At 45.1% G+C, this 21,396-nt stretch overlaps 1 protein-coding gene and 1 long non-coding RNA gene across 2 annotated transcripts; one reads left to right on the top strand and one right to left on the bottom strand.

The window, feature by feature from the left end:
* Positions 1 to 56: 56 nt before the first annotated feature.
* Gls2 (glutaminase 2) lies at positions 57 to 17,188 on the bottom strand. The gene is made up of 18 exons (XM_012512898.2): positions 16,986 to 17,188; positions 9,655 to 9,754; positions 9,080 to 9,201; positions 8,450 to 8,579; positions 7,824 to 7,903; positions 7,573 to 7,736; positions 7,228 to 7,286; positions 5,505 to 5,537; positions 5,166 to 5,224; positions 4,499 to 4,565; positions 4,301 to 4,351; positions 3,938 to 4,114; positions 3,081 to 3,212; positions 2,533 to 2,625; positions 2,321 to 2,382; positions 1,153 to 1,229; positions 836 to 899; positions 57 to 704 (listed from the first exon to the last, which is right to left on the bottom strand). Exons 1-18 carry the CDS (start codon positions 17,096 to 17,098, stop codon positions 548 to 550), a joined length of 1,740 nt encoding a protein of 579 aa, XP_012368352.1. The 5' UTR covers positions 17,099 to 17,188; the 3' UTR covers positions 57 to 547.
* Positions 17,189 to 17,831: 643 nt separating this feature from the next.
* Positions 17,832 to 20,131, top strand: LOC111814287. Its single transcript, XR_002819313.1, has 3 exons — positions 17,832 to 17,903; positions 19,622 to 19,771; positions 20,098 to 20,131. It is a non-coding gene; the product is annotated as an uncharacterized LOC111814287 (long non-coding RNA).
* Positions 20,132 to 21,396: the final 1,265 nt, after the last annotated feature.

Here is a 21,396-nt window from a genome sequence, read left to right as displayed (position 1 = left end):
TGATGGTGATGAAGCTGAATACCCCTAGGGGAGAAAGATGAATTTAGCAAAAATAGTAATTTGTGTAATTAAATTTTATTTGAGCGCAAAATACTTTTATCTGTCTGTAAAATTTTTTTAGCAATAGCAGCAGCATGTCCTGGCCAAAGGGACAGATCTCTCTAGACTACTAAAGCCAAGTGCACAGGCCCCTGTTTCTCTTATTTTGTGTTATACATGTGTTCATAGTAGAGTTCCTTCACTGAAATATCTCTCTGGTCTGGTGGTTTCTTCAGCAAGAGGAAGAGAGGGTGAAGACCTGGGGCAGTTTTGAGTGGGCCAGCCCATTAGGCCATACCTTGAAGTCTCTATAGATAGCTCTATTGCAGGTGTCCTTCAGGTCCTGTTTTCTGTCTGCTGAAGGATTAGGGTATCTGACACAAAAATGACTGTCCTATGTCACCAAATGACTTTCTTGGTCCTCACTGAAGCAGCCTTACATAGTATTTTGATGTTTATGAGCTAAGTATATGGCCAGCTCATGCTTTTTCTTGTCCTCGACCTGTGCTCACACCATGCTTTCTAGGTTCTCTTTGGACAGGGCCTCAGCCGCTTCCTCAGCCTGAGATTCAGAGAGTATGTAGGAGTCCTGGTAATCTTGAAGCAGTTTGACTACCTCCAGGTGGTTGAATTGCACAGCATCATCCAGGGGAATGTTGCCCCACCTATGAAGGACAACGATCATTATCAGGCGAAGAAGCTGTGGAGAGTACCACGGCTGTGTACATGTGTGTGGTGATGCGGGGCAGTGTGGAGAAGCTGTGCCACTTTGCCCTCTTAGATGAGTCCTACTCACCTGTCCTTCACAAAAGGGTTCACTTTGCAAGCCTCGATCAGAAATTTAACAACTTCAATGTGGCCTGAAGGAAAATAAGTGGGTATAGGTTCAGAGCCCTTTGTTCAGACCCTTGGCAGCTGGAGTGTACCAAGAAGGGAAAAGAACCATCTTCCCGTTTTGCTCCCTGCCAGCACCCAATAATAAATAATCTAGCTGCCAGCGCTTCAGGACATCTGGACAAAACTAGTTGCCTTTTAACTTTGAGAACATGAGGGTACTCTCAAAGGTAGACAAAAGCCATCTGCTTTGCTTCCCCACTTGGAACCTTCAGGTACCTTCAGCTGCAGCAACATGCAGAGCTGTGCGGGAGTCATAGTCTTTCTGTTCCATATTCATAGCTGACAAGGCAAACCTGAGGGTAGCGGAAAGTGGTAGGGTTACTTACATCAGTTTATAATCACTAGTGTCCTTTCTGAAGTAGGGTCAGAAAAAGCAAAATAGTCTATGGCAAGAACTGTAAGCCTTGTCTAGTTTGTGTTCTTTATCAAGTTAAGACTTATTCTCATGACAGAGAGATGAGAATGTGATGCCTCCAAAGACATTACTATCTGGCACAATTTTTTGTTCGTTTTTGAGACCGGATATTATGATATAGCCCAGGCTGGCCTCAAACTCCTGGTGGTTCTACCTCAGCCTCTTGAGTGTTGGTTTTTTTTTTTATTTTTTATTTTTTATTTATTACATTTATTTATTGTGTGTGTGTGTGTGGCCAGCTCAGCCCACCAGGGGGCGGGGCTGGCTGGCATGTGGTGCTGGGGGATTGAACCATGGTCCCTGTGCTTTGCTAAGCTTGTTCTACGTAGGTGCTTTAGACCACTGAGCCATCTCACCAGCCCCCGGGTTTTTGTTTTGTTTTGTTTTGTTTTGCGGAACTGGGAATTGAACTCAGGCCCTTGCACTTGTCAGGGAAGTGCTTATTCCACCAAGCCATCACCCCGGCCCCCAAGTGCTGGTATGATAGGTGTGTACCACCTCGACCAGTGACATTTTGTTGATGTTGGTAATCTCTTGAGGCAGAGTCTCTGCGGTCCTTAGGAATTGAAGTTAGTAAAAGTGACTGCCATTAAGTTCTTATATGGTAGGCAATTTTTAAAAACAATCATATAAGGGGCCGGGGAGATGGTTCAGTGGAATAAGCGCTTGCCTGGCAAGTGCAAGGGCCTGAGTTCAATCCCTGGTTCCACCAAAAAATAAAAAAAACCAATCATATATAAGGGGCTGGGGAGATGGCTCAGTGGAATAAGTGCTTCGCCAGCAAGTGCAAGGGCCTGAGTTCAATCCCCAGTTCCACAAAAAAATAAATAAAATAATCATATATAAATGCAGTCTGTGTCCATTCTGGCTAAGCCTCAGATGAAGCATTAACTGTTTTGCTATGTTGCCTCCTAGTAAGAGTTTTGTCCAGGAGTTCTTATTTTGTACATTTGGTCACAGTAGAATTACCTTCGAAGAGCTGAAACGTCTCCACTATAGGCAGCAAATAACAGGTTCACCACTGTCTTGTTCTAGAACAGAAATTACACCCACCTCAGATTGTGGCTTTGAATCTACTTGATTCCCAGCTCTGCTCTCAGACTTTACCCCATGGATCCTAAGCCGAAGGTATTGCCAAAATGTCGAGTGTTGTATTCTGAAATATCTTTAAAATCCCTTACCCGAACTTCTCCCCCTTCACGCCGTGGGTCTAATTTCCGAGCACAGTGCCGTAGGTTGTCATAGTTGTGGAAGTTAAAAAGAGACACCAACTTCTAGAATTGTAACCCAAAAATATTGTTTCTTGAACTTGGAGCTCAAAATTACTTTATTTACTTAAAGTAGAAACTGTTAAATAAACTTTTTTTTTTTTTTTTTTTTTTTTTTTTTTTGGCGGAACCGGGGATTGAACTCAGATCCTTGCGTTTGCCAGTCAAGTGCTTATCCTACTGAGCCATCTCCCCGGCCCCAATAAACTTAAATAAACTGCTTAACTAAAAAATAGGAAAGGAGCTGGAGAGATGGCTCAGTGGTCTAAAGCACCTACTTGGAACAAGCTTAGCAAAGCACAGGGACCGCGGTTCAATCCCCAGCACCACATGCCAGCCAGCCCCGCCCCCTGGTGGGCTGAGCTGACCACACACACACACACACACACACACACACACACACACACATAAATAAAAAATTTTAAAAAAAAATAGGAAATACTTTATGCAGAGCACCTTACCTGGCAGAAGTTGATCCCCCTCTGGCTGTTCCCCACCTTGTCCAATGGTGGGGACAGACACATCATTCCCATGACATTGGGTACTACCAGGAGGATGGCTCCTGATACAGCTGACTTGGCTGGCAGGCCCACCTGGGGAACAAATTTGAAGCTGAGGATGAGTTGAGAGTCCCACAAATCTAGGAAAATAAAGCAGGCTATTCTAAGTGACCATACTGGCAAGGCCACAGCCCACCTCAACTTTTTTGTTATTAATTAGCTTTTTTTTTTTCAAACCAAATTGGTAGGACAATTAATTAGCTTCTTAATGGCACCCTTCCCCACTCCATTCACTGATAGTTAGGAAATGTTTACTGAGCTAGTAACAGCATTTGGTGGTGGCTGCTGTGCTTAGAAGTAGGACAAATTTCATTTAAGTTACTTGCTGATGGTAGGAGAGGTAATAAATGCACAAATATAAGAAGACAAAGGTAATTATAAAAAACTAGGGTGCTGTGAATAGAAGTAGAAGGGGGCCCACTTGAGACAAGGCATCAGAGAAACCTCTCCTAGGGGGTGTATGTAAGCTTGGGTAGAGTGCTTGGCTAGCATACCAAAAGAAAAGCCTTTCCTTAGACTTGAAATCTGAGACTCAGAGATAGTCGCATTAAGGATTATGCAAAAGCATTTCAAAGCTGCACCATCACATTGTCTGTGGATTGGAGGAACGTGGTGTTTGACAGCTTCCCCTAAGGGCTTTTATCTTAGTTGCCTGGCTAGCAGAAATTGATCTCCTCCTCTGAATCTTCAGTGTGCAGGGTCCTTTCTTCTTGGCTCTAGGCACAGGGCAGATGAAGAGCAGAACCCAAAGCACTCACATGGAAAGCAAACTGTCCAGAGAAGTCATACATGCCACAGGAATGCATGAGGCTGAGGGTGTTCCGCACTGCTTCAGCACTCAGCACGCTCTCGCCTGTGATGGGACAGATCCCGCCATTGGCAAGGGTGGCTGCCATGACACTGCCTGATTCACAGGTGACCTCCACGGAGCACAGCTGAGGAGACAGGGGAGGGGTGCAGGTGCAGTGTGGATATGAACCCAGCGCACAGTGTAAAACAGTGTTCTTGGCGCTTAGATCTCTCAGCAGATCTAAGCTGGTGAACTCCCTGGTGTTCCTTGTGTGAGCCGGGAAGGCAGTCTTGTCTGTCCTGTTCTCTTGGTCCTGAGAGTGATTGCTTACCTGGAAGTAGAGATCAAGAGCAGCCATCATGTCCACCCCTTTAGGAAAGCACTGCAAGGAAGAAGGGAGAGCATTCCTTTCAGACCACAACAGCCCCTCGCACACTGTCGTGGTCTCAGCTCAAGCCCACAGTCCCTGTTGCCCTTCTACCACCAGCAGAATTCCCAGGTACTTTCTCTGCTGTTCTCTTTCAGTTACCTTCTTTTCCTTGAGATAATAGCCAATGGCATAATTCCGATCTCCCGTCTCCTTCTCAGACTGGAATCTGAAGCAAGTACCCAATTTAGTGATTGACATTTGAGGTAGATGTGGGGAGAAGGGGAGATATATCTCTACAGAGACAGGGCTGCACACAGGTCAAGTGCAATTGGTCCTTTGTTTACTTTGCACAGTAACAGTAAAGGAAACTTCTGAACCTGAGCAAACACTCCACACAGTTTTGTGGTAAAATGTAAATAAAATTAAAAAAAAAAACATACAAATCAAAACCTAGAGCTATCTAGTCTACCAACACTGGTAGGCAAGAATTTAGGCATAAACAATCATACTGCCTCTCTTGTTTCATATCTACTAATTAAAAATTATTTCACAAAATAAACACTGCCAATGAAGGAGCCCCCCCCCCCTTTTGAGACAGGATCTTGGTACATAGTTCAGGCTGGCCTTGAGCTTGCAGCAAACTTGCCTCAGCCTGCTGAGTGCTGGCATTATAGGTGTGTACAATTATAGCCAGCATCCCTGGAATGTCTTCCTCCCAAGATTCAAATGCGTTCACTCTCTCCCATGCCTCCCCGCCTCAATTCTGTGTTCACATATACACACGACACCACAGTGCATTCAGCCAACCCTCTGAACAGGGCCTTACGTGGCATTGCTGAAACCCATATATTCATTTCCAGCCATTTTGTTCAGATACTGCAACACCTGGAAGAGAAGAGGGGGAAAGGAGGTGCTGCTAGACTAAAGACCCCTACTAAGCACATCCCAGATGACCAGCCCTCCTGAACCAGCTTCATCCAGGAGAGCAGGCATGCGAGAAGCTTTCATCTCTGAGGCCAGCAGATTCCCACTCCTGTGGACATAAGGCTTCTGGCATGGGCAGATGCACCCAGGAGCAGGCTTAGAGCCAGGCATTCAGGACAGGTGGAGAGGACGGCATGCTATGGTGAAATGCAGGCAGGAGGTGAGTAGCAGAGGAACTTACAAAATCAAACTTCTCTGCTTTGTTACAATCCATCTGTAGAGAAGAGAATGATGTCAGTATTCCAAGCCTAGTAGGATGACAGGGAGGGGTCAGAAGGACCCAGTGGAGTTAAAAGTGTTAGACTAGCTACTGGAAATGGTACATTTTACAGTGACCTTGCTTTTGTCTATGTTTTTCTGAGACAGTGTCTTGCTGTATTGCCCAGGCTGGTCTGGAGTTTTTGGCCTAGATCCCCCCGATGTAGCTAAGGTCACAGAGATTCATCATCATGCTCTGGTGAAGTTTTTCTTTTTAAGCAACTGAGAGCTTGCATCATGTGTATCTGCTGATCTTAACAACTGACTTTGACTTTTATTATGGAATGAGAAGCTAGATACCCTCACCCCTTCAATCGGCCTTACCACTGCTGTCTGAATCCTCTTTCCTGATTCCCACTTTCATTTTCCTGACTCCAGTTCTGGTTCCAAGTCCCATCCATAGTCCTGATTCCCATCACATTTCTTGTACCTCCTGGTAGAGCCTTACCCTAGCACTCCTGACTCCAGATAGTCTCCAAGATTGGATGGAGTGGCAGAAATGGGATGAGGGTGTCTGCTGAAGACTTTAGTATTCAGTGAAGCTGAAGGGTGTTTTGGTCATGCTTGGGATTGAACAAAGGCCTCACCCATACTAGGCAAACACTCTGCCAGTGAATTACACTCCCAGCATCGAGGCTAGAGATTTTATCTGAGAATCATGTCTAATATGGTTGACTGAGGATGTGTGTGGGATGAGCCAGGTGCCAGATACAGGGCTGTAGATACAGCCATCTCAGAACATGAGAGGTTTAACCTCGTCTCTCCCCTCCTCCTCCCCCTTCCCCCCAGACTCTTGCTTCCTGTACATGTCATCTATAGCGTCAACAGCACAGGGACTCTGATACCAGATACCCTGGAGGAGGGTTCCTAACACCACCTTCCCCACAAGGGGCTGTGATTGGCTCCAGAGTGTTACTGCCCATGCTGTTCCCAGATTCTTGCTCAAGCCCTGGGAGACCTACAGCTGAAGAGCCCTATCTGACACCTTTGTTCAAGGCCAACTCACAGCTCCAGGTGACGTGAATAACTGCCCTGGTCTGGCCATTCACCTCCTCTCCATGTGTCTCTCACCCAGAAGTGGCCAATCAGTGCCTAATGGTGCTGTCCTCCCCCTGCCTCTGGCATTGAGCCCTTAGTCCTAGGCAAGGGTCAGGATCTGCTCACTTCACTACAGGGGAGGAGGCTTTGAGCTCCAGACTCACAGGTGGGGGCAGGTAACAGTAGGGGATAAGAATAGGGGAGGTAGCAGTCAGTTCTCACTCACTAACATCCTCCATATAAAATTTGGGCCCCTGCTGTGTGCCTATGTGCTTTTTCTTTTTTTTTGGCAGAGCCGGGGATTGAACTCAGGCCCTTGAGCTTGCCAGGCAAGTGATTATTCAACTGAGCTATCTCCCTGGCCCCATCTCCCCTGCTTCTTGAGAACCGTCAGAAGAATCAAGACTTCAGTTGTCTCCCTGGAAAGCTGAATAGCTATGAGGAATACTGGGACAAGGGGACTTAGAGAACAGTACTTTTTAGAAGGATAGGGTGGGGCCGGGAAGATAGCTCAGTCGAATAAGTGCTTGCCTGGCAAGCACAAGGTCCTGAGTTCAATCCCCGGTACCGCAAAAAAAAAAAAAAAAGAAGGATAGGGTGGCACTGACCTTGATCAGGGAGCTGACGACAATGGCACCAGCATTGACCATGGGGTTATGGGGGATTCCTGGGGAAATACAAATCACCAAGAGTCTTATCAGCCACTGGCCACAGTGTTGTTACAGCCTTCCCAAGAAGGATTTCTTTGCTGGGGGATAAAGGAATGGCAGGACTAATTAGGAGAAACAAAATCTCTACACCCTATTATGGTCTGATCTCAAGAAGCCAAGTAGGGCCAGACAGGATTAGTCCTTGAATAGGGGCAAAGCAAAGAAACAGAAGTCTGAGGAAGGGGGTAGATATGTGGAAGAGACTGCAGATGTGAGTTGGGTTTGAGTCCCAGGGCTGCTCACCTTCCTCATTGAGGGAGAGTGTGTTATAGCGCAGGCCACTGGGCTCCTTGCCCACAAACTTGTGCACGTAGTCAGTACCTAGAGTGCTTATGGAGATGGCGTAGGTGAGAGGCTTCACACAGGACTGCAGGCAGAAGGGGATCTTAGTGTGGCCCACAGAGTGCCTGGAGGCAGAGAGGGGCCAGGAAAGAGGTTGGCCTTTGTTCCACCCTTTGTGCCCTGCCTTCCCATCCTCTTGCCCAGTATCTCACCGCTGACCATCCACAGTGCACAGGGAGACACCCCACAGGTCTGGGTTTGACTTGGCCAGCTGAGGGATGTACGCCGCTACCTGGCATGAGTGGGTAGAGAACAAGGAGGTGGATATGGAAAAGAATAATGCTGAGGTTCAGGTCAAGAAAATCTTTCAGATAAAAGCTATGATTCTATCTCTTGCATGGCAGATAGGCTCCTTTCTGCCTAGTGGTCCCAGAAATATACAAGCTTTAAGTCCTAGGGGACAATCTATGTAGCCCAAATGCCGTTGGGATGTTAGTAAATCCTATGGAAAGCTAGAAGGAGAAAGAAAGGAAGAAAGAAAGGAAAAGAAGAAAAAAAAAAAAAAAAAGACAAGACTATGTGGTTGACTTCCCTTTTTCCTTCTTAGGCTTATTTACCCAGAAGACTCAGTTGACTATGCCAGTTGTTTCCAATTGTTCCCTTACCTGCTCTAGGAATCACCTATATAGAAGCACATGAAGTCATATTCCCATTCTTAGAGGTTTTTTTTGTCTCATGTCTCATTCATCCATTGGATTCCCAGCCCCAGGAAGTCTCTGAGAAGCAATATCTATCTGGCCCAGTGCCCCTGCCCCTCCCTTATTCCCTTGGCTCTCACTTTGCCTCCAGTGAGCTCTTTGGAATCTTCAAAGATATGATCCACATGAGCTGTGAACTCCTCAAAATCAGGAATGACAAACTTCTTCCGGAATGCCTGGGTCAGGAGCACAATGTTGCTGCTCACACACCTGGATCCCAGACACGATCACATTAGGGGCTGGAGAGATGCAGCTGGGACTCCCTTGAGCCATGGAAGTTGGGAATAAAAAAGGCTGTGAATGGACTTCTGGTTTGGGACCAAGAGATGCCTGACTTTTGGCAAGGCAATTTATCTTTTTAGGTTTGAAGTTTCTTCGCTTCCAAAATGAGGTGTTGTCATGACATGGGGAGATAATACTAGGCATATTTCCATATAGTCAGATATGTACATGAAAATACAGGACATTATTGAGGTGAGACCCATTAATCTGTTAACATTGCTAATTTCTAGTAAAGGGGGCTAGGACTGGATGGAGGAGGAAAGGAGAATGTATTTCTATATTTGAACTTTTATAATGAGTATTCATGTATTATTTGTATAATGGATAATACAACAAATGAAAGGCTGAACTGTATAATCCCCAAGAACCCCTCCCCCATAGTCTGTGTCCACTGAGCAATTTTGAGAGAAGTGCCACTGTGCCCTCACTTTTGGAAGAGATCTCGGTCCAAGAGACCACCAGTGCTGGACTCTTGGACCATGCGGTACATTTCGCTCATGCAGTCCCGGAGTCGGGGATCTGATGTCTGCAGTCCAGTGGCTTTCAGTGCCTTAGGGGAAGAAGAGGCCAGGAAAAATCATGCAAGGACAGTAATTAAATTTTTTTCCCAATAAATATTTCATTCTTTCAACTCCAATGACTATCTTAGATGGAATGAATGGGTTTGGAGATTAGGGAGAAAGAGAATGCAGCAGCTTTGAGGGGTGACAAGGGTTTCCTCCTTTTTCATAAGAGTCTCATCTCCTGGCCCTGAGGCATCTGTTACTAATCTGTATTCTTCTTTTTTTTTTTAATCTTTTTTGCGGAACCGGGGATTGAACTCAGGCCCTTGCGCTTGCCAGGGAAGCGCTTATTCCACTGAGCCATCTCCCCGGCCCTAATCTGTATTCTTTATCCTCCTGTAGCCACACATTAGCAGCCCTGAACTTGTCCAACTTCTCTTCTACTTCCCCCTTTGTTGCAGTCCTAGTGGATGAGAACTCAGAACAGGAAGAGAACTTACTGTAGTGAACTTGTGGATAGGAATTCGTTCCTGGCCCTCAGCAATAGTGTAGAAAAGCAAGTCACCGAGGCGGGACAGCATGCCACTTTGCGATGCATCACTGTTTAGGGACAGAGATAGGGGAGAAGGGCAGGAGCCTGAGAACTGCTTCTTGCTCTCCACCTTGAACAAGGGCTTATAATTAGTTGAATGTCTTTTTTTCTATGCTTCCTCCCTGAAGCATTTAATCTACCCTTGCAATTATTTAGTTCCCAGGATGGAACCCAGGCCCTTCTCACTAATGATATCCCTAGTGCTTCTTTCTTTCTTTCTTTCTTTCTTTCTTTCTTTCTTTCTTTCTTTCTTTCTCCTTCCTTCCTTCCTTCCTTCCTTCCTTCCTTCCTTCCTTTCTCCTTTCTTTCTTTCTCTCTCTCTTTCTTTTCTTTTCTTTCAGACAGGGTCTTGAAAAGTTGCCCAGGCTGGGATTATAGGCATGTGCACAGCAATACTTAAGATTTATTGGGGCTGGGGAGGTGGCTGAATAAGCGCTTGCCTGGCAAGCACAAGGGCCTGAGTTCAATCTCTGGTTCAAAAAAAAAAAGATTTATCCTCTTTTCTCCTTTCTCCCTGTGTAATAAATATGGTAAAATAGAACCTCAGTTTGCTCCTTAATAGCTATCTTGGGGCAGTCATTTAATATTGTTGAATCCACTTCTGTAAAAAATGGATATTAAAGGGGCCAGCCAAATAGCTCAGCAGATTAAAGCATCTGCTTAGGCAGACACAGAGGCCGGGAGTTTGATCACAGGCCTGCCATGCTGGCCCTGCCCCTGGGTACACTGAGGTGTGGTAGCATGCGCCTGTAATCCCAGCACTTAGGAGGCTGTAAACAGGAGGATCACTACCGATCTACACAGTGAGACCCTGTAGACTCTGCCCTAAATACCAAAAAAAAAAAAGGATATTAAGACTGTATGGTGGGCTGGTGAGATGGCTCAGTGGTCTAAAGCACCTACTTAGAACAAACTTAGCAAAGCACAGGGACCACAGTTCAATCCCCCAGCACCACATGCCAGCCAGCCCCGCCCCCTGGTGGGCTGAGCTGGCCACACACACACACACACACACACAAATAAATAAATAAATAAATAAATTAAAAAAAAAAAAAAAAAAAGACTGTATGGTGGCACACACCTGCAATCCCAGTGCTTGGGATGCTAAAAACAGGAGGATCACTACAAATCCAATCTGTGTAGTGAGACCCTGTACAAAATACATTTTAAAAAATGGGTAATGGGGTCAGAGAGATAACTCAGAATAAGCGCTTGCCTGGCAAGTGCAAGGGCCTGAGTTCAATCCCTGGTTCCTCAAAAAAAAAAAAAAAAAAAAAGAAAAAATAACTTTAGGGCCAGCCAAATAGCTCTGTGGATTAAAGCAGGCGCAGGGGTGGGGGATCTCTGGGCCTGCCATGCCAGCCCTGCCCCCAGAGCGGAGACGGCAATTGAGACTGGGTGTGGTGGCACACACCTATAATCCCAGCTCTTGGGAGGCTGCAAACAGACTGATCACTAGGAGTCCAATCTAGTAGTGAGACCCTGAACACCCTGTAGACCCTTTCCTAAAATACACACACAAAAAAGATATCAATGACTACTTCTCACAGGTGATATGATGCTTAACATCATATTCCATGAAAAACAAAGGACATGCTTAGTAAATCCTGCTGATTTATCATTAGTACCTAGTTGACACTGTACTCTCTGAACTTCCGATGCATCTTTACAATGTGCCAGTTATCTAAAATTCAGTTTTCTTTAGATTAAAACTTTGTGGTAACAGGCATGGTAGTACACACCTAAACCCAGTTATATGAGAGGCTGAGGTGGCAGGATCACAAATTCAAGGCCAGCCTGGGCAATTTAGAACTTGTCTCAAAATAATTTAAAAAGGCCTGGGAATATGGCTTAATGGTAGAACATTTGCCTAGGATGGATGAGGCCCTGATAGCTCCATAAGACCTACAGAATAAGCTTTTATTTATTTTATTATTATTATTTTTTTACATGCAACACTTCTTGCTCTGATTGATTGATTGATTGATTGATTTTAGTGGAGCTGGGGTTGAACTCAGGCCCGTGCACTTGCCAGGGAAGCGCTTATTCTACTGAGCCATCTCTCCAGCCTGTCTTATTTCTTGGTGTAGTGTTCAAGGCTACTTTCTCTTCCTGTTCCCCAGCATTCTCCCATACTTCAGTTACAACTGAAGTAACAGATGGCTCTAAAATTGGGCTATACACTAGGAGGCTTCCTGGACTTTGCTTATGCTATAACTTTGGTATGGAATGACTTTCTTCTCTTTCACCTCCAGATCCAGTGTCACCAACTGTGTGACAGCTTCCCCAAACCTTCAGATTTTGCTTATGCTGCTGATATGACCCATGTCATCTTAGTGTGAGAAGATTCTCTTTGGCTCTACTTTTAGGTCTTTGTGTTTTATACACTGTCCTTCCAGCATTCCCTAGGACCAAGTAGGTCATCAAATGTCATTGCTAGGGAGGTCCCTGTGTTCTAAAATATCCTTCTCACTGGCTTCTTATATCTAAAACCTAAAACACCAAAATACTTCTTGGTTTTATAGAATTCTATTAATATTAACAGAGTTAGAAGAATTATTTTATCAGATCATTTCTAGATATGACAACTAGTTGAGATCAAGACTCTTAAAAACTCTTTGATCCAACACTTTGACTTTCAGGAATTTATCTTGCAGGTATACTTACACATCTAGTAATATATTCAGTTGTCCATTGCACTGTTAGAAATAGTAAGATTGGGGGCTGGGGCTATAGCTCGTTGGCACAGTACCTGCCTGGCAATCACTAAGTTCTGAGCTCAAGTCTTGGTACAGAGAGAAAGAAAAAGATTAGAAATGACCTAAATGTGCATTACTAGGTGATACAGTATATTCACATAATGGAATGTTATGCAATGCAAAAGAAATTTGAGCCCAGCATAGTGACACATGCCTATAATCCCAGCACTTAGGAGGCTGAGGCACAAGGATCATTGGAAGTTCAAGGCCAGTCTGGGCTACAAAATGAGCTCAAGTCTAGACTCAAATGCATAATGAGACCCTGTCTCAAAAAGACCGACAAAAGAGAGACAGAGACAGAGACAGAGACTGATTTAAGTATTGTGCTCTAAGATGCAATACTAATAATTAATTATACTGGCTGGACATGGTGGGACATGCCTGTAATCCTAGCATTCGAGAAGCAGAGGCAGGATTGCTTCAAGCTCAAGGCCAGCCTGGGCTACATACTGAGTTCAAGCCAGTCTGAACTAATAGCAATATCCTATCTCAAAACAATAAATGGGCTGGTGAGATGGCTCAGTGGTCTGAAGCACCTACTTAGAACAAGCTTAGCAAAGCACAGGGACCGTGGTTCAATCCCCCAGCACCACATGCCAGCCCGCCCCGCCCCCTGGTGGGTTGAGCTGGCCACACACACACACACACACACACACACACAAATAAAGAAAACTTTAAAAAAAAAACCCAAAACCAGCATATGCAGTATAGAACTATTTATATATTTACAAGAGAAAAAAATATATATGTGCTGCTTATTTGACACAAAATATTTCTGGAAGGATGTATAAGGAATGGGTAAAACTGATTCATCTGAGATGCTAGGTGCATGGAAAAAGAGATAGGAAGTTTTTCAATATATATCTTTTCTACATTTTGAATTTGAACCATATGACTGTATTTAATCTACTGAAACAATACTCTAATAGCCAGGCATGGTAGCACATGCTTATAATCCCAGAACTCAGGAGGCTGAGGTACGAGTATCATTGCAGGTACAAGACCAGCTTGGGCTACAAAGTGGGTTCAAGGCCAGCCTCAACTGCATTAGCAAGATCCTGTCTTAAAAATAAAAAAAAGAAGAACACATTCTAAAAAATAAAAAGACTGAAGAGGCTTGGCATAGACTAGGCACGTGTGTAGGCGCTCATGAGAAATACTGTGAGAGAGAATCCTATTTCTGGAGTAATCCAGTTGTCATAATAATGCTAGTACCCATAAGGAGTAGCAGAGGGAAAAGGCTACCCAAGGGGTAACACAAGAGGAAATCTGGAGCTGGTGAGATGGCTCAGTGGTCTAAAGCACCTACTTAGAACTAGCTAAGCAAAGCACAGGGACCGCGGTTCAATCCCCAGCACCACATGCCAGCCAGCCCCGCCCCCTGGTGGGCTGAGCTGGCCACACACACACACACACACACACACAAAATAAATAAATAAAATTAAAAAAAAAAAGAGGAAATCTGTAGCAACACTTTGAAGGTAAGTGTCTGTACATGGAAACTGATGGAAGACAGGGAACAATACCACCTTAAGATGACTCAGAAGCCTTTAAACAATTGCAGACCCTTTGCCTGAGAGATGGATTGACCGTGAATAAAATGTGAAGGGAAAAGCAAGGTGCAGAGCACTATGTGTGGTATATCCCATTTGTATTAAAAAAAAAAAAAGGTAAAGTGGGCTGGGGAGATAGCTCAGTAGAATAAGTGCTTGCCTGGCAAGCACAGGGTCCTGAGTTCAATCCCTGGTACTGCCAAAAAAAAAAAAAAAAAAAAAAAAAAATTTAAAAAATGGTAAAGTAATAACAGTTTTCATGCATAATGTAACTTCAGAAAGCTATGCAAGTTATGAATGACTTTAAATATCTTTGGGGAGCAAACTTTCCTAGAAATTTACTTTTTTATTTATTTGTTAGTTATGAGCAGAATATATTTATTGGGGGAAAGAAAGCTTCTGTCCAAGAGAAGGACAGAAAGGGGGCTGAGCGGGTGGTCCCCCTAGAAATTTACTCTTTTTTTTTTTGTGGAACCGGGGATTGAACTCAGGCCCTTGCGCTTGCCAGGGAAGCACATATTCCACTGAGCCATCTCCTTGGTCCCTTAGAAATTTACTCTTAAGAAATAATTTTGAGTATCTATCAAATGAGTGGTTGCTGAGGCAGGAGTAGTACAAGTTGGAGGGCAAGTTAAAGACCCTGTCTTAAAAAAAAAAAAGATGTAGCTCAGTGGTAGAATGCTTGCATACTAGGCACAAAGTTTTAGGTTCAGTCCCTAGTTCTGAAGAAAAGGAAAGTGAAAGTGTCAAAAATACACATTCAGTGGTATTAAAACTGTTCACAAGCTGGGTATGGTGGTGCATACCTCACTCCTGGAGGCTGAGAGAGAAGGACTGCAAGTTCTGGGTTTTTTTGAGACAAGGTTTCACTGTATAGGCCAGGCTGGCCGTGGGCTCACATCCATCCTCCTGCTTTAGCCTCTTGAGTGCTGGGATTACAGATGCACACCACTATGCCTGGCAGAACTGCAAACTGGAGCCCAGCCTGGGCAATTTAGTGGGACCTTATCTCAAAAGAGCTGTTCATAAATGGAAAAATATAGTTCACTGAATATTATATATATTATACTCCCGTTTTGTTGAATGATGTGTGTATACATACATATAGGATCTATGTAGAGAGATATGTCACAATCTTAATTGGTTATTTCCAATATTGGTATCTTTCCAGGGCCTTGTGTAAAGTAAGTTAAGCAAACCTCTTACCACTGAACTATATTCTCAGCCCCCTAATTTCTTCTTGATACTGGGCTTTTTAGTTAGTTTTTTTTTTTTTTTGAAATAGGGTCTCACTCTGTAATTCAGGCTGGTCTTGAACTCACTATGTAGCCCAGGCTGGCCTTAAACTTGTGGCACTCCTTCTGCCTCAGCCCCTTGAGAGCTAGGATTACAGCCATGTGCCACCACGTCCAGCTGTAGTTCTGATTTTTAAAAGAAAAACAAGATATGTAGTAACAACAAGAAGAAGCTGAGCATGGTGCACTCGGGAGGCTGAGGCAAGAGGATTGCTGCGAGTTTGAGGCCAGCCTGGGCTACATAGCCAGACTCTGTCTGAAAACAAAACAAGAACAAAAATCAGAAATACAAATAAAGTTAAATATTTTTAAAAAACACATATTACAAGTAATTTGTGCAGCCCTCCCCCGCCCACAAACACAGAAAGCCCTCCCTCATGGTACCATACATCCATAACCCAGAACCACCAGTGCTGTCAACCCCTCTGTCAGGGAGCAATGCCCTAGTGCTCCAAAGTCTTCTAAAGAAGTCCTCTGGAACATAAGCGGCAACAGACAGAAGAAGCTAGGTCTCTCCTAAAACATTCCACCCTAGGAAGAGAGTATGCAATGTGTTAATTATTGGAACTGTCCTACCAATTTGATTTGAAACTATCTCATTGCTATTTGTTTCTCAATGAAATTATGGGGAAAAAAAAAAAAACCAAACATTCCACCAACTGACCAATGAATGGAGGTATGGGGGAATCAAGGATAACCTCAAGTTCCTCACTGCAAAGAAGGTGAAAAGGTGAGGGAAGGTAAGCCTTTGCTCTATCACCTTCTCATTCTTTGAAGGTAAATATTTGGGAGGAAGTGGTGTGGAGATTAGAAGAGAAAGGCGAGTGCTTATTCTTTAAATGGTCCATGTCTTGCCAAAGTACAGCATAATTGTGAATATTTATTGGTCTGCTATCTCTCAGGACAGGAACTTCTGTGGTGGTGAGGTAGTGCTAGGTTAGTTTGGGCCCTTATTTATGGTGGGCATGTGTCTGAGTGTCACCAAGTAGACATCAATGACAAAGAGGTGGCCCATTTCCTGTTACTGCTACAATAGGGAAGGGGCTACTTGCACAGTGTCTAGCAGGCTCTCTGGCAAGGACAGGTTTCTCGCTAAGAATAATCTTGTCAGGGAAGAGTGGGGGACTCGGCAACTAAGTACTCCTGGGCTGTGGGAGAGAAATAAGTTTGGCTTCGTGGGTGTAAGAAGTGCCCAAAGAAGAGAACCATTTGAGTGAGGATGCCTGAGCAGCATACATAATAACAGCTCTGATGGCTGTGGATGGCAAATTGCATATTATAAATACCCCCGTTATAAATATTTTCATTCAAAGACCGTATTAGAAAACCATCCTTATTCTACAGATTAGGGAACCCTGCTGGGTACACGAACTCAACACATAAGCACGTATCTGCGCACCAGGGACACGCACATCATCACACATTACCCGCTGAGGACACGCAGAATCAGACACAGAATCGAGCCAAGTACGCTGGGACCAGAGCAGGCGGAGGGTGCTGCACACCCACATATCCTCTAAAACGCACCCGAGGACCCGGGGGAGGAAAGGTAAGGATGTTCGGAAGTCTGCATTCAGACACGTGCCCCAAGAAACACTCGGCGCCCATCTGCGTTCCCAGTTAAGTACGCACCTTGGACAGGCACCATCTCGGAGACCGACCTGCCCAAACGCCCTAGCGGGCGGGCGGCACCTTACCGCCTGAGCGCGGCGGACCCAAAGCCCCAAATCTAAAGGAAAAGGCATGGCGGACTAGTGAGCCAGGAGAGGGGAGACGAGTTGCGCTCCTGGGGAGGGGGACTCGGGAGCTAAAGAGAACGACAGTGGGAATGGGAGCCCCTGTCCCGTGAGCCTTACTGATCCTGGAGCTGCGGTTGGCAGTGCGGCTTCTCCCTGCCCTGCGCCGCGGCCTCAATGAGGTGCTGCCGGACGCTCCCGCCAAGGAGGGGGCTCCGGCTCGGGGGACCCCAGCCTGCCCGCCGGCAGTGACTGCCGGCCCGGCTCAGCGCACGCTGCAGAGCCCTCATGAAGCGCAAGCCCGGGAGCGCCCTGGACGTCTGAGCGCCGGCTGGGAGGGAGGGAGAGAGGGGCGGAGGAGTCGCGGGGGAGACAGGTGCGCGCGAGGGGAGCGAGGGAACGCCGAGGCGGGGCGGAGACGAGGCTGGGGGTGGGGCTGGAGCAGGAGGAGGGGCCGGCCCCTCTCGGTTCCCCAGCACCCATTCGCCCGTGGTACGGACCCGGCCCGCAGCATCCGAGATTCTGCAGAACTGGGCTGGGGTCTGGGGGGCTGAGAGGGGGCGGGCCCGGGAGGACCAGGATGGACAGTTTCCTGGTCCAATCGTAGGGGAAACAAGGACTTGGGGACGGGAAAGCGTGAGGAGGCCCAATGAGAGCAATGCGGTGGGCCGTGCGTTGGGAGCCTGGCCGCGGCGCGGCCCCTGGGGCCGGGGTCGCTCCTGGGCGCGGCGAGGTGGGCGCAGTGGAGTTCTGGGTGGGAAGCCGAGTGCTGCCTCCAGCAAGGGTGCAAATGTGTTTATTCCAGAGCTACTTGGTGCGTAGCACGGCCCCAGGCCAAAAACATCCTAGTCACGGACGCTGGTGGTGAGCCGGGTCGGGGGCCGCGGAAGCCCCACTCCGAAACTGCTGCTCACCGCCTTAATGACGCTTGGGTCGGCGAAGGGTCACCCTGCTGCGGTTAGGATTCCTGGGTTCCAGGTTTTATCTCTCTACCTTTATTTGGTAACTTCATAGGACTTGTTTTCTTATCCTTAAAGTTCAGACGTTAAAATAAGGCAGAGCACACGAAAACGTTTTATAAACCTTTGCTTCCAAACTTTAGGTCGTTCCATTTGCTTGCCCTTGTCTTCCTCACAGCAGAAAAGAGATGATGTACCAGAATTTTGAAAATTCAGAACACGCAGGAATTTTGTCATTTGAAACTAAGAGAACTTACCTTGTGTCTCCACAGGCTCTGAAAGCATCTATATTTAGTAGGAACTCATTATGTAAATAGCTAATATAGTGTGCCTCTGTTGTGCTAAACCAACTTAGTTTATTTCTCCTTATCAGAGACCTGCAAAGCAATTAGTCTTATTTTGGAGATGTGAAAACTAAGACTAATAAATTAGGACCTGCTTGCAAAAGGTAACCCAAAACACAGGAGTAGCACAGCTAGAAAGCATATCCAAGACAGCCAGGGTTGTTCCTTTGAGTTGAAATATCTCAGGAGAAAGGACCTCATCCCTAGGAGACATATTTTATGCAGAAGCACTATGACACAGCACTGGGAATTGTCTCTTGAGGCAGCTCTGGCTGTATCACATAATCTATTTTTATTTTTGCATTAAAATGAACCATCAAGAGTAACCATGAGGGCCAGCCAAATAGCTCGGCGGTTAAAGCGCTTGCAAGCAGGCGCAGGGGCCGGGGGTTTGATTCCGGGGCCTGCCATGGGCCAGGAGTTTGATCTCCAGACCTGTGATGCCGGCGGGGTGCGCTGAGACACAGTTGAGACTGGGTGGCGCTGGCCTGTAATCCCAGTTCTTGGGAGGCTGTAAACAGGCGGATCACTTTGAGTCTGATCTAGTAGTGAGACCCTGAACACCTTGTAGACCCTTACCAAAAAACAAAAGAAAAAAAAAAAAAAAAAAAAAAAAAAAAAAACCACACACAAAAAGAGTAACCATGAGAAGATGAATGTTAAAGCCACACGCCTGTGTTGTGTGGTTCTCCTTGGCAGTGGTTAGGGTTGGAGAGGTTTATTTGATTTCACACCAGATGGAATGACCTTGTTTCTGTTTTTTTCCCTTCTGTAGCCATTCCCTGTAGGTTGGGGATCACTTCTTGGCCTTTTGACTAAGATCAAGTGTAATTTGGGGGCTTAAACATGCCACCTCCTGTTTGGTGTTGCCCTAGAGGCAGAACTGTAGGTCGACTATATTGGGGAGTTATTTTGTTTGTGTTTTTTGGGGTATTAAACCCAGGGCCTTGCCCTTGCCAGGCAGGCACTTAAGCCACTGAGCTATCTCCACAGCACCTTAACACCTAGTGCAAACTTAGTTCAGAGTAATGTAACAGGCTAATAGCCTTTTTTATTGGCATATTATTTTTTTTTGAAACTTTCTGATTTGTTCAAGAGAAAAAAACCATATGCTAGGAAGTTTCTAAATAGTACCCAGAAGCTATTTGCTTCCTTTATTTCCTATTTCTTTTAATTAACTTTAATTATCAGTAATGAGCTCTTCCTTCTCTGCACTTTTCCACTGATAGGAACTGATTGAGTAATGAAGAAAATGTGCCTGTAGAGTAGGTGCCTGGAGAACCAACCTCAGCTGCACTTTGACCTTTGGACCAATTCTGCCTCTGCTTCACTAGTACTATTTTGGCATGAGGACAGAGCATGCACTGATGACTTGGGAGGTCTGTAGCACTGTGTAAAGTATGGATTTATTCAAGAACAAGTTTATAATCTCAGGGGATTAATATGTGTTAGGATCAGGTCTTTTTTCTGTGTCTAATTTGCAAAGGACCCATCCAGTTAAATCTGTGCTAAAGTATTAGCCAAATATGGTCTGGGCAACTTGAAATCAAGGTTTTCCTTAGCTACAAAATTAACTCCTGTGTCTGTAAATGTGGATTTTTAAATCTATCCTTGGCTGGGTCAGAGTTTTGTGATATATGAGGGAGGGTTGGTCTTAATGATTTTATCTTATTAATTTTTTTTTTTTTTTACATATTTTGTACAGGGTCTTAGTACAAAGTTTGGACTCATAGTGATCCTCCTGTTTTCAGCCTCCACAGTGCTGGGATTACAGGTGAGCGCCACCACTCCTGGTCTCGGTGGCCCTGTGGTACTGGAATGGAACCCTGGTCCGTGTGCTTGCCTAAGCAGCCATTTAGTCCTGTGAGCTATCTCGCCAGCCTGGTCTTAATGATTTTATTTTTATTTTTATTTTTTTTAAATATTTATTTATTTTTATTTATTACATTTATTTATTGTGTGTTTGTGTGTGTGGCCAGCTCAGCCCACCAGGGGGCGGGGCTGGCTGGCATGTGGTTGCCGGGGATGGAACCGAGGTCCCTGTGCTTTGCCAAGCTTGTTTCAAGTAGGTGCTTTAGACCACTGAGCCATCTCTCCAGCCCCGGTCTTAATGATTTTAAATCCTTGAGTGACAAAAGTCAAATTTTCTGTGATACAGAATTGGAAATGATATTTGTATTGGGGATTATTTTTTAGACTATAGCTGGGACGTTAGATCAAAGTGAAAGATTATTTCACATTTCTTTCATTTAGTCTTTGTTAATGATACTGTGGGTGCAAAATCTTTGATACTTTATGTGTAAAAGGTAAACTTAAATTTTACCGAGTAAACTGTAAATCCTGAAGTAATCTTCTATTCATTTGATGAACACTTATTCATTAGCCTACAGTATGTCAGACCAGTGCAGAGGAATCCAGGAAATTTTAAAAATAATAATAATCTCCAAGGCAAGCACATTGGTGCACACCTGTAATCCCAGCACCCAGGAGGCTGAAGCAAGAGGATCACCAGGAATTCGAAGCCAGCCTGTCCACATGAGCCAGTTCAAAGCCAGTCTGTACTACTTAAAGAGACTCCATCTCTAAACAAATGAATAAATAAACTCTAAGTTTTAACGCTGGGAAGAATTAAGGTAATGTTTCAAGGCCTAATGAAAGGCACTGTGACATAGAGGTATGTGGAAGGGAGTATAAAGGAGGAACCCCTGGCTAGGCCAAAGAGGACCAGCAGCTCAGACAGAAAGGGAAGGGCCCTAAGGAATGCTGGATGACAGTAGCTAATTTTTTTTTTTTTTTTTTTTTTTTTTTTTTGTAGAACCAGGGTTCAAACTCAGGACCTTAAGCTTGCCAGGCAAGCACTTATTCTACTGAGCTATTTCCCCAGCCCCAAAAAGAGCTAACTTTTAAAAAATATATAGTGGGCCAGGGAGATGGCTCAGTGGAATAAGCGCTTCCCTGGCAAGCACAAGTGTTTGAGTTCAATCTTTGGTTCCACCAAAAAAAA

The sequence above is a fragment of the Octodon degus genome, unplaced genomic scaffold, assembly GCF_000260255.1.
Source record: "Octodon degus isolate 3935 unplaced genomic scaffold, OctDeg1.0 scaffold00287, whole genome shotgun sequence".
Lineage (NCBI taxonomy): Eukaryota > Metazoa > Chordata > Mammalia > Rodentia > Octodontidae > Octodon > Octodon degus.
The sequence above is the reverse complement of the archived record's forward strand: the minus strand, read 5'-3'. Positions and strand labels throughout refer to the sequence as shown.

Coding starts and splice junctions, on each gene's coding strand:
- Gls2 (XM_012512898.2), bottom strand. CDS start 17,098: ATGCCTTTTCCTTTAGATTTGGGGCTTTGGGTCCGCCGCGCTCAGGCG. Junction 7,904..8,449: donor AAGAGCTCACTGGAGGCAAA/GTGAGAGCCAAG, acceptor CACTCATGCCAG/GTAGCGGCGTACATCCCTCA. Junction 5,225..5,504: donor AAGCAGAGAAGTTTGATTTT/GTAAGTTCCTCT, acceptor CTTCTCTTCCAG/GTGTTGCAGTATCTGAACAA.